Source organism: Neodiprion lecontei, chromosome 7, assembly GCF_021901455.1.
Source record: "Neodiprion lecontei isolate iyNeoLeco1 chromosome 7, iyNeoLeco1.1, whole genome shotgun sequence".
Taxonomy (NCBI): Eukaryota; Metazoa; Arthropoda; class Insecta; order Hymenoptera; family Diprionidae; genus Neodiprion; species Neodiprion lecontei.
In genome coordinates this window covers 17,192,970-17,205,805 of record NC_060266.1, presented here as the reverse complement: position 1 = coordinate 17,205,805, position 12,836 = coordinate 17,192,970, and the positions used below count along the sequence as shown (strand labels likewise).

Sequence of the window (12,836 nt, the reverse complement as noted above, 5' to 3'; positions counted from 1 at the left end):
GTGACCCGAACAACAGAGCAGCAAACGCAAGACCTCCTTGCGTAGACTCGAGGGACTCTGTGCTAGCACCTGAGCTACCATCGTCCGTAAGAGTGAGAGAGAAATGTACATGTCCCGTTATAATCTGTCTCTCTTGCTCTAGGCCAGATTTACCGATACGTTTCCTCTCAGCCAATCAATTGCAGAGAGAGACGGAGTATGCCGAGTATATACCTTGTTCTCTCATCACGAGGCTGACCGCATGGTATACCTCTAGTGTATGGTATGCTCTAAGACTCTATCCTATTCCACGGAGTAGTAGGAAGGAGACAACACTCGAGCAGCACTTGGCTCAAAAGCAGGCCCAGTTTTTAGGGCAACGTAAGAAGAATTATCAAGGTGCGATTTAAGCGCCTCTTGCGGTGTAAGCCCGTATAGCGCACTCACCCCCTTCCCCATATGATCTCACGATTCGCCGTTTGCAAACCTTTACCTCGGATTTAATGTCGGTTGAGATTAGAAAAGCAATCACTGGGTGTTTACTGTTTTTTAGTCACTTCAGATGCGTATTTTACGAATTTACGGAATATTTTTATAAAACGGAGGCTTATAGGTTACGATTGCCGCCCTTTTTATTACATTTTATAGCGAAAATTTCACTTTTTTCCGTAAGAGGCGCTCAAATCGCATTTAGATAATTCCTCTTACGTTACCTGAAAACTGGGGACAAGTTTTATCGCAGAGTGTTGTCTCCTTCCTACTACTCCGTGTCCTATTCTAATGAACATAGTTGAATTCCATGATGATAGATGGCGTGGGCAAAATTTTCAACGTATTTACAACAATGCCATGACGAATCTCTCTACTCATTTCTGCTGTTTCTCTGCTCGCGATAGCTGCAATAGCCCCAGTGTTCTTCGGTATTAAGTAACAACAATTGTATGTAACAACGGTAAACCTTCACCTGTGATTCAATTGCCAATGTTATGAAAAATTGAAATACGTACTAAAAGTGTGATGTACGTAATGTACAATGGTCATGAATAAGCAAACAGAATTGAATTTATGACGAACAAAAATAAGACGACAAAAAACAGCAGAAATGCTGTTAATTAACTGATACCAAACTCTATTGTTGGACACTTTTTCGCGCTGTTAAAAATTTTCGAGGTTAATTTTCAGATCGTGCCTCAGGCATACGTATGTATTGCCGAAGTATTATCGTACGGACGGTGAAATCCTAATTGAGAAGTTACAGAGGATCGCAGCTGTTGACGTCTCGCAGCTGTATTACTCGGTGTAAACAAATCATACGGTCTTAACACATTTAATGAAAGAAAACGTACGAATAAATAAACGCAAAATAAATTGAACGCTGAATAAAATTAACAGCAATAACAATATCGTACGTAAAATAATATTACTCAATTCACATGATATATGGCTAAAAAAGAAAATCTATAAATAGACGTAAATAACAAAAAAGAGGTACCAACGAACTGCGATATGTACGGAAGATTGCGGTGAATGGTCGTTTCCTTTTTCGAAGGAGGTAAATTTTTAGTAACATGTACATTACATGCATCGTTCATCTAGGCTTATACACAATCACAATCGTAATTCCTGTAAACATGAATATAGTCAGCTTCCCACCTAACCGATTTTAAACTCAGCTATGTAGAATCCTTTGTTCTCAGAATATAACCTCTAAATAAACGACGAACAAAATCTAAGTATTTCGACATTGTTCTTAAAAATTCCAAAGCTGTAAGGAATCACGAGATTTAAGCTATCAGCATTAATGTACCGAAACATTGTTAATAAAAATATAAACAACATTGTTCTACAACGTTAGGATGACTTTGATGGAGCTGAGTTTGAAAAATGTCAGCATATTTTGCTTTATTATAGTCAACTGCATTTCAATAAATCCTCAAATTTTGAAATAACAATTTTTTTCTCAATAATGTTTCACTACATTAACGTTGCAAATTTCAACCACGATAAAGAAAATGGAATCATTGTTGAAGCATCATTATCGCACCTTATTTAGTTTGGGTGAATATTCAGCAATTGCATAGTCACCAGTGTATTTTAATGATCGTTCATCTATTTACTTATTGTTTCGTACTTCCCTGTAATGAGAAGATGTAAATCGAATACAGCATTATTCTTTGCCCATGTATTCGTTCGGCATTCACTAGCATGAAGTGTTTATACCCTGTAATAAATAGAGTAGTCACTTTATTAAATGCGAAGTGCCATGCCATGTTTGTAGATATTTTGGTAAATATTTTCTTATTACAGAATAACTTTAAAGTAGTTGAGGTTGAAAAATATGAGTATGTCAAATGCTGTATTGAGGTCCATTAAATTTTTGAGAATCCTAAAGTAGCGAAATAACGTCCCTTCCTAAAAATCCATTGCTTCACTGACATTACAAACTTCAGGCTCACAAAGTATTTTATATTATTTTTCTTCTGTTGTCCTAAGTACGTACAGATTTAGTCAATGCTGATTAGAATTTGTATCTGCTTGTTAGGTGTGAGCTGGAAATTAGGTAGCGCAAATTGGCCTCACCAGCTACAAGTATCTCTCTATGATGTTTCCGTCAGGTCTTGGCTGTAATCTCTCCTTTCCAAGCTGTCTAGGCTATCCTCAGGACAGTGAAGAACTTATTCCAAAGATGGCGCGTGAACCCATCATTTTAAATGTTTACGATATGGTGAGTAAACATTCACTGCGGTGGATATATTTTTTTGTATTTTCCACCACCCGTGTTGAGGAATTTTGTGTGAAAAGGTATATAAAAAATCGCTGCGTCTCAAGCTTATGCAACACCAAGGTAAAACCAAACTTATAGCCTCGTATAAAATGAATATTTCCTCTTATAGACAATCTGGGAATGATAAAAAACGTTTCCCATTTCTAGATTTTAAAATTACTGTTTTTTTGTTCAGTTAAGTCATACTATTCACAAGAGTTTTTGAGTAATTTGAAATTCCCAATACCATGTTGAAAGGTTATCAGGTGTTCCACTTTTGATACAATGTAATAATTAGTAGGAAATTCTATGGTTTGAAATGATAATTTATTTTCAATATGACTTCATTTTCTGTGATACACGGTGCGAGTAAACTAAATGGCTAAACTTTATCTCTGTCATATAGTAGTATAAATTACGGTTGCCTGGGCTGAGCTAAAGTTAAATATTGAATTCAAATATTCTGCTTACTTAGATGAAGTGAATTGCATATAAATTATTAAAGAATTTCCTAAACAAATCATAAATAACATAATACTCTTGGTCAAAATATTCATATTAACAAATTTTTAGCAATTAGTGTTACTGTAGTTTGTACAAAAACTTGCTACTTGGCAATATCGCAATGCATTATTCATTAAATTCCATGTTTCTGATAGTATACATAGGTTCTTTAGCTCTGCTGTTCTAAGCTGCTTGTAAAATTGTAAATTTTCTTACCGTTGTATTAAATATCTCGATAAACAAGTCTATGATCTATGCCGTTTCTAAAATAACATCCTGAATTCTTCAAGAAATATGTTTATTATTGAGACGAAGCTTTTCAAAAGTGTTTGTTCTGCAAGACGCTTTGTAGAAAATCAATTTTTTTACAATTCCCCCTGTCTAATTAGAATCATAATATGCTCTAGAATCTAATTGTTGAACTTTTATATGCTGTAATATGAATTTTTTTCTGTTGTGATCGATTTTGCAGCAGAGTTTACCAGAAAAATTACTCAAACATTGGAAGATTTTAATACAGTTAACAATTCGTGTTCAATTTATATCTCATGTTAGTCGGGAGCAAAACTGAATGCTGATTCTAAAACTTATTTCAATTAATGTTTACCAAGGAAATTAAACTTTTTTGTATTTCACAGTATTGGATCAACGAATACACGACTCCCATTGGCTTGGGCGTATTTCACTCGGGTGTAGAAATTTATGGAACAGGTAAATACAATGTCAATTAACATATTGTCTGGCCAAATGAAGAAATTCTGGAAATTGAAGAAACTCCAGCAAATACAGTTTTTCAAACCTACAGGAGAAAAAGACAAAACTTGAAATAACGCAACAGGACCCGGATATTTCGAACACTCGTAATATCCTAAAATTGCACATTATGCCCGAAAAATGCTGTATAATTTTGTAGAATCGTCAAAAATTCTTTTATCATTATAAATGAATTGAATATTCCATCACACACGATAAAAAATAAGGTTTTGCATTTGAAAACTAAAGCTGCTGATCAAGGTGAACTATGTGGATTAGATCGATGGAGTCATTTGTTGCTGAAAAGCCTGCACTGATAAATTGCTTTAATTAAATGGTGTCAGGAGTTTGAGAAATTTTCTAGCACATCTTAGTCTTGTACTCTACTTTGTATGCCAGTCAGCGAGTTCATAATTCGGATTTGGGCATTTGGCTAAAATACTAAAAATTGAAAATACCGGCACCATTTGATGGAGTTGATATTTTATGCAAATCCCAAGTATCGAAGATAAGTAAAACCAAGAATACGAAATTTTGAAGGAGTTTGTGTTCCCATTTCGAGGTTTTCCGTTTTTAAGAATTCAGTCGCACCTGACAAGCGGAATATAGATATTAACACCAAATACCGCCATATAGGTTGTAACTTTCGTGATAATTTAGAGCCTCTAGTTTGTGATTGCACCACATCAGTGGATTGTCTTTGTCCTAGTGAATTACGAAAAGATTTAATTAAGAAAAGGAACTCCTTTTATTGGTTTGGAAAGTTATAGGATCTTAGTTACCCTACTTGAGATGAAATGACTACTGATAATAAAATTTCCGCTTGCCTACAATGCCTTTTTCTTGAAAGATGAACGAGTATTTTTTTAAAACTGTACTCGATCATGAAGTAAAACTGTTGAGGCGATTGTGGATCGCTTGAAAATTGTTGCTTACACAGAGAATCGCAATAAAAATAAGATAATCATCGATCAGTGGGTAAAAAAACAATATGAAAACAGTTTCTTTCAAGTAGCATCCTTGGTGAAGAAATTCCTAATATTTTCTACGAGAAATTCCAACAATTCTTGAGAAAATTTGGAACACAATCGTAGATTTTGAAGAGAATCTTACTCGATTTTCATGGTTCTTTATGAATATTTGCAGAATGACTTACGTTTCTGCAGTAGTTGTAGTTATATCAATCATTGCAACGGATATAATTTTATCGAAATTGTGGAATACCAGCTCAATCTCTTCCACGAAACTTCAACGATGGTCAACTTAATTTCATTTGGGTTATTTTTAGACAATTATCAGTAATTTCGTTAATTTATTTTTTTTTGTTTGGGGTGGGGGATATTTAATCGTTTTCATGAAAAATTTAAGAAAAACAACTATTTTCTACGATTTTCTATTGTTTCGTAGAATGTCTTAGAAATTATTTTCACCAAGTATGGAATAAGCTTTTTTAAACAAGATGCTGCAGACACTGTAACAGATATTTGATCGCAAAATTTATACATGAACTTGTTTCAGAATGGGCGTACGGCGGACACACTCTACCAATTTCCGGTATATTCAACATCATACCACGAGCAGCAGAAGAGTTAGGGGAACAATTTAGATTTAGGTAAATATTTAACGAACCTATTGAACAGGGATACGATATTTAAATTTTCTTCAACATGAGAAGTAAGCGACGACAAACACTGCCAGTTAATTTTATTCCACAGACAATCTGTACAAATAGGCTATACCGACTTCACTGAAGAAGATGTATCTAGGATTATTGTAGAACTGGGAAAAGATTTCCGAGGGGATCGTTATCACCTTATGAACAAAAACTGCAACCACTTTAGCAGTCAATTAACCCAGGTAATACATCTTTTCCTATTCAAATCGAGTTTTCGATTATCTTAGTACGTTATATTGCTGCATTATTTAGTCACTATTATTGTGACATGATCCATAAATCTCGAAAAATCCAGCATTCCACCACACTCTATTCTTGACCTATAACTGTACGTGAAAATCCGTAACATCTTTATGATTTCTGTTACTTGATGGCATATCTGAAACTGTGTGAAATAGTATGAAGAATTTGACAAAATGTCACAAATGAAGGCTGCCTTGGGTTTGTAAATTCTTGTTGAGTTGGCCAGAACTACTAAACAGTTCTGCTCTGGTATAATTCTTTCACAAATACCATTTTTATGGTGACAAATTACCGAATTTAAATGCAATCAACTTATTTCAAGACCGTTTCACTCCTCATTCAACATCAGTTCAATAATGGACGAAAGTGTAGTTTTAACTGTTTACTTGATTGAACAATTTATATTTTTTGAAATTGTGAAGCTCAAATTAAGTTTGACTGACTAACGCTTTAGTGTAACGGTATTTTCTTCTTTCTGTTTTGTAAATAATTCACTTCAATTTCGTTACAACCAACGTTTTCGTTGAACAGTGATGAAAATCAATTACCGGAAGATGAAGGAAGTTGGTTGGCCCAAAAAAACTCTTTATTAATGTTAATACAAGATAGTCTTACATTGAGTATTAATCAAATTATTAAATTCGTAAGCGACTAAGTATATCTACCAAGATATGTTTAAACTTATGTAACTTGAAAATACTGGAATTATAAACAACGGTTTGTATTTCGATGCTTTATTTGAAATCACTTCAAAATGGTTAAAAACCTAGTATATTCGTTCGAATTTACTCTAGGATGGCTCGTTTCATTTTGAAGAGACTGTATTGTTCAAATTCACTAAAACGCTGTGTTTCATATTGTGAATATTCAATTTTACAACATTCTACCGATATTAATTGTGATCAATGAATAATACTATTGAATTAACTACTGACAAAGATATAAAACCTGTTCCTGTGAATTGGTCGAAAATAATCTTCTGAGAAAAATGAGCTGCCTTAGAGTGAAATTGCATGAATATATTTGATTTTTCATGATCTTGAAGTGATTCGAAATAAAGCATCGATATCTAAGCTTCTGTTTATACTTGAAAACTCTTCCATTTTTATAGAAGTCTGCATCTAAGTTACTAATATATTAATTAGATAAATACTCAATGTACGACTATTTTGTAATACAGTTAACGAAAACTGTGGACTTTCAGCCTTGAACTTCCTTAAATACTGATTATCATTGCCACAATATAAAATAAAAAAACTCTGTTCTAATTTTCAGATTCTGTGTGGCCTAGAGATTCCTGGTTGGGTAAATCGATTAGCATATTTCAGTTCCTGCGTTCCCTTTCTGCAGCGTTGTTTGCCCAAGGAATGGCTGACGCCTGTTGCCTTGCAACATTCACTGAGTCATGTGAGTCACCACGACAGCACACCTGCGTCAGATACTTCGTTGTAACATTTAGCCAATGACGTTGACGACGACGCAAATGTATTCATGTGTCGTAGAAGTCACACGTTTTAAGTAAATATTTGTATTTAAAGTGCGAGAGAGCGAGAGAGCGAGAGAGAGCGAGAGAGAGAGAGAAAGAGAAAGAGATAAATCAGACCAATGTTTTCTGAGGTCTCCATTAATAGATATGCACTGAGTGCGGGTTGCAAAAATTTGATACAAAGTTATAATTTAACTTAAAAATTGAACTGAAAGCCGCCTTGAGATTTTCAAAAGAATGATATAATACGTAGTTCTTGCGATTATAAAATTTTAATCCAAGAACTGGCGAATTTTTTTACAAATATTTTAAGCTCTTGTGTAATTATCCGAATGATGTTGAAATTTTGCGACTGAATCATTATTCAACATACATTGAACAACTTATATAATGCCATCGAACAAGTCTCTGAGCCACTACATGTCGAACGCAGAAATGATATTGATTATCTATTAGCAAAATCTTTGCATATGATTGCCTCCATAAATAAATACAACCATCTTAAAGTGTCTTTAATAACGATGTTTATGAAAAATATTAGACTAAGAAGTATTTACATCATTTTCACCTAAATCCATCTCATAGTCAGTAAGAATCATATTTAATGAAAAAAAATTGTTTCCATCTCGTCTAACAACTGCAGAAATAGATGACTAGTCATATTTTATAAATCATGCAAATTCATCAAATTTATTGTATAAAATTCACCTGTTATGAAACTGATGTAAATTTATCAGGCATTTGTAGTTTCGTCACTTCACGGAAAAGTTACGGATAAATTTTACCTTCATTGCCTGTTCAAGGACGTCAACATTGAGAGAAAATGATGAACTTCATAGATTAGAAATGATGTTAAGCAGGCATGGCCCACATTTCTTTTCACTGCATCGGTCTCGTGCTTCTTTATTAAATTAGATTATTTGTTACTGATATAATATACATACAAACTATACAATGATCAAACGTTTCAAGATTATACTTTATGGATTAGCTTTAATATTCAATATTTTTATCATTACCCTCCTCATCTTTCCCTTACTTACACACGCACAAATTGAATTTATCCGTCATTTTAAGATTTATCATTTAAAGAGGTTTAAACTTCGTGGAAATATATTAACTTGTTTTTTTTTTTTATTTTTGCAATAAAAACTTCAATTTAATTACACCGAAAGGTGAGTCATCAAAATGTAAACACTCATCGCCAAACAAAACTTCAACTCGTGTGTTAATAAAAAGTAATTACTAAATAAAATGATTATAGAATCCTTCAGAAAAATGATATCAGGTTAAATCGGTGTAATAAAGTCACTGTAAAAATCGATTACTTGAGCAGCTTATTTCTAAAGTTATGAAGCTTTACAAATTTCGAACATATTCTTGCCAATAAGAAACTTTTCATAACGTACCACAGTGAGTTTCAAATTTAATTTATTCACAAACTGCCCTACTAAAGATGATAAAAAGTTGATGTTGACTTGTTATTTTTAACATTAGTTTGCGGAACTTTTCAATAATTTTGTAATATAATTCTAGCATTAAATTCCAAGGGGCGACGACCCTTTTAATTAAATATTCACGGCTCATTTCTACTTTTTGATTACTTTCTGCGTATCTCAAAGTTTAGCTGAAGAAATCAATGTTATATATGATTATTTAAAAGACTACTGAAAACTGACTATTTTTGGATTCTGGACATATTTTCGATAGTTTGGGTAGTTAGTTACATTCGAAATTCTTTTATCGATTTTACAGACAGTGAGCCATTTCTATTTGATGTACAAAAGAAACCGTGTCCATTTAATTCTGAATCCCCGATTGTACAATTTATTTTGTGTTCCTGCGTCGACAGCTACAAAGTTTGCGTCAGCCAATATTTTTAGTGCGACTATCACTCGTTTGTCAGATAGACATTAATATAAAACATGCACCTGGTTTATTATTACACTTCATTACGATATTTATTTCTGCACAAATATAATGTTGAGTATCCACGTTGGAACAAATGTTTTACAAAGAGCATATAAACAAACTTACTCCTTATTTGAATTTAATACATAATTAGCGAACCAATGTTCGTCGATACATAATGGTACATCAATGATTGCATTTAGCGTATTTCAATGCACGGTAATTTTGTTCATAATGCAATTTACCAGTGATTTATAGATAGATTACCAATAACTAGACAAAAGTGGTTTGATGGTACAGATTTTTTTTTATCAATTTAATTCATGTTTAACCTCTATGATAGATTCGACAAAGAATATCTCAAGTATCCAAAACTAACTTTGACTTATACGTTTATTCTGTACTAGTGAATCGATCAATGATTAAAGTAAAAATACACTTAATCAAGAAAAATCTGTAAGATTTCTGTTTGAAATTGAAATAGACAGTATGGCTTGATGTTACTAAGGATTTCTGATAATTTTTATCGGGCAAATTAGTAAATACATACTATATACATGTTTGTATACATACGTATACATGTTTAAGATATATTTTCGGCTTTAGAATAATAATAATAACAATAAACCTGATTCACCGTATATCTATGAAGGTATAAAATAATATTAATACCCTACTGTGTTGCGTATTGTATAGAATCAATCATTCCTTACAGAGATACCAGGAGTGCGAATAGGAAAACTTGATTCTTTCTAAAGTTGGATATTTATTTAGAAACAAAGAATTCTTTCCGAAACGCAATCAAGCTAATTAGTTACAGTAGGTATCGTACATTAATAAACTTGCCATAACATTCTCTTAAAAACGTATATTTTCTATATTAGGGATTTTTGTTGCAAATGAAATTTTTGTTGAACCCTCGGCTATATGGCCAAAGAACACATCGAACTCACTTCATCCCAAAGTTTCTTATCGTAAGAACAAGAAATTTTTTGTTACAAAAGCCATGAATAGTAGTTAGTATTTCTGTGATGTATATTGAATTACGTTTGTTACATATTGCAAATTAAAATACTGAACTCGTTTAACAGTGAAGCTGAAAAAGAAGATGACAATTAATAAATAAAATAATAATCGTAAATTTATATAATCAAAGACAAAAGTAAACAACTACATCAATCTAACAAATTATCTTGAAATGATACGAAAATTTGAACAACTTGAACTATTTACAAAACATTGATGATAAATGTAAATAAAACGTTTTCTGTTAGTAATTTTCGCTTGTAATTAATGGCAAGTTGAAAATGATTGAAGTTCGAAAACTGAAAATACAGATGTTCTCTTAGATCTATAAATCAAAAACTGTATTTCGGAGCGCCGTGAGAAAAATGTCTGTATAAAGAATATTTTTTTTCCGACAGAAAGTAAGATAAAATCGCTGGTTTTTTTTAAGTCGAGCATGAGTGCTTGAGGCATTCGTTAGTTAAACATTAATTACGGCCCAACATTGAATAATGATCATAATAATACAGTCATGTATCGTTATTTAGGACACTGTTTCTGCACTATGCAAATAATTTTTGGTATTTATTCCTTGAATTCTAATCTAAATATTAAATTATATTCTCATACATTTGTAGCGTGTATTGCTAAGTGAATTTTGAAATTCTCGTTTTATTGTATAAAGATAAAGAAGTCAATGAGTCGAATGAAAACTTTTGAAACACTCGCCCAAATGACTAGAGTAATGTTACGTCCATTGGTGATAGATTATACATATATTGTATGTATAATTACGAGTTCGTGAGCATTTATTGTGTGTCAGAAATCAGGTAGAAAGAATATTTTAAAATAAAGAAAGGGTATACATCATATGAAATTGTGTATAAAACTACAAACACGAAATTTACTCTGTATGTTTTTCTGTTTTATTTTTTCAAGAGAAACGTGTTCAATATTTATTGGAAGTTTGATTTTAAAATAGAATTGCTATTGTAAAAGTATCTCGATTTTGGTAGGTATTCATATTTTGACGTTCTAATCGAATAAAAATGTTCTTTTTTTTTATTGTCGAAATGAGTGTATCACAAAATGCATGTGTAGAAAATAAATATAGCAGTACAAGAAATTTACTCAGAATCTTCAATCAAGCAATTTAACATACGTTAGAACTAACCAGAAGTTAAACTTGTATATTTGTAGCGCCTGGGCCTAATCCCAAGAAGAAAAATAGTGGATATCTTTATAAACTTTCGTTTATAGACCCACGTATAGTGTACTTTATAAAGAAACTCGCATAGGTGTACGTGTATGTACATAACATTATTTTGAAATATTACACCATTGCATACATCGACGAAAGCGATTCCAAGTTTTTGATAATATAATTACCGTGTTGTTCTATGTAACTTATTGTTCATTAAAAGGACCTGTAATGGTAGTAATATTAAAAGTTCTATATAATTGAGATATTAATAAAACGATCTTTCATTTGTACACCAAGCAAGATTAACATTTAAAATAATGTGTATCCCAAATTTGAAAGCCGTTTCCGCATGTTTGCCCATCTTTTGTATCGTCCTTACACAATAGTCATATTTTCGTGACAATAGCGCATAAAATAGGGATTTCTGGACAAGAGCTGAGGGCGGTCTCCTTTTACATCAATTTTATGCCACAAGTCGAGACTAAGTGATTTCATTGGTCGGATCTAACGGAATAGGCCAATGAAATCACTTGGTGTCGTGTTGTGTCAGAAAATTGTAAGAATGACCAAAATAATCGATTTTCGATTAAATCGATTATTTTTTCCCGATTAATCGAGTATAATAAATTATTTTTCAAACTCGATTGAACGACCGACTCGATTATTTTTCCTCACAATCAGTTTTTTACTCCCACGAACGATGCAATACAATATCAATTCATGTGATTAAAGTATCAATTCTTATCCAAAATCTTCCGAAAGCTTAGAGTCTTTTGTGTCCAATGAACCATTGCTCATCTGTGATAAAAATTATTAGCGTTAGCTATTACCACCGATATGTAGGAAACGTGGTTTTGTTTGCAGAACTATGCGAAAAATCTAAGAAACATCAGAAACCTGAACTCTAAATGTTACTCAAACCTCGACTCAAACTAATGCAATTTTAAATTTTTTAAAATCTCAATAGCTTCCAGGAGTTTAGATGTGCCGATACGTGATTTTGGAAACGGATGAAGAAAGACTAAACTATATCCCAAAATTTGCAAAGAAATTGAAAGCATTTAATTCAATTAACAGCAATAGTCGATCGCATTGCTGAACTCGCTGTAATTACTTTTGGAGTTTTAGAATTTGCTCGCATCACGCTCTCGTGACATGCGATGTATGTATTTCCACAATGGATACCAATCGCTCACTAATGATATATGTTTTCATCAACGTTCTCTACGAGTATGTAGACTTATTCCACCTCTGAAAAGTATACCTTTATTCCAAATTCCAACAAGCCATAGCTCATTCTTCGTCAAGTTTA

General features: G+C 32.5%; 1 protein-coding gene across 1 annotated transcript; it reads left to right on the top strand.

Annotated features, from left to right (window-relative positions):
- The first annotated feature begins 852 nt into the window (after positions 1-852).
- On the top strand, positions 853-12,173 carry LOC107222907 (deubiquitinase DESI2). The gene is made up of 6 exons (XM_015662443.2): positions 853-1,531; positions 2,522-2,704; positions 3,886-3,958; positions 5,519-5,612; positions 5,716-5,857; positions 7,194-12,173. The coding sequence occupies exons 2-6, from the start codon at positions 2,579-2,581 to the stop codon at positions 7,368-7,370; spliced, it is 612 nt and encodes a 203-aa protein (XP_015517929.1). The 5' UTR covers positions 853-1,531; positions 2,522-2,578; the 3' UTR covers positions 7,371-12,173.
- The last annotated feature ends 663 nt before the right edge of the window (positions 12,174-12,836 follow it).

What these genes read in the sequence shown, in the direction of transcription:
- LOC107222907 (XM_015662443.2), top strand. Translation starts at nt 2,579, where the DNA reads ATGATGTTTCCGTCAGGTCTTGGCTGTAATCTCTCCTTTCCAAGCTGT. An exon ending in TTTTAAATGTTTACGATATG is followed by an intron (nt 2,705 to 3,885) that starts GTGAGTAAACAT and finishes TGTATTTCACAG; the next exon opens with TATTGGATCAACGAATACAC. An exon ending in TGTAGAAATTTATGGAACAG is followed by an intron (nt 3,959 to 5,518) that starts GTAAATACAATG and finishes AACTTGTTTCAG; the next exon opens with AATGGGCGTACGGCGGACAC.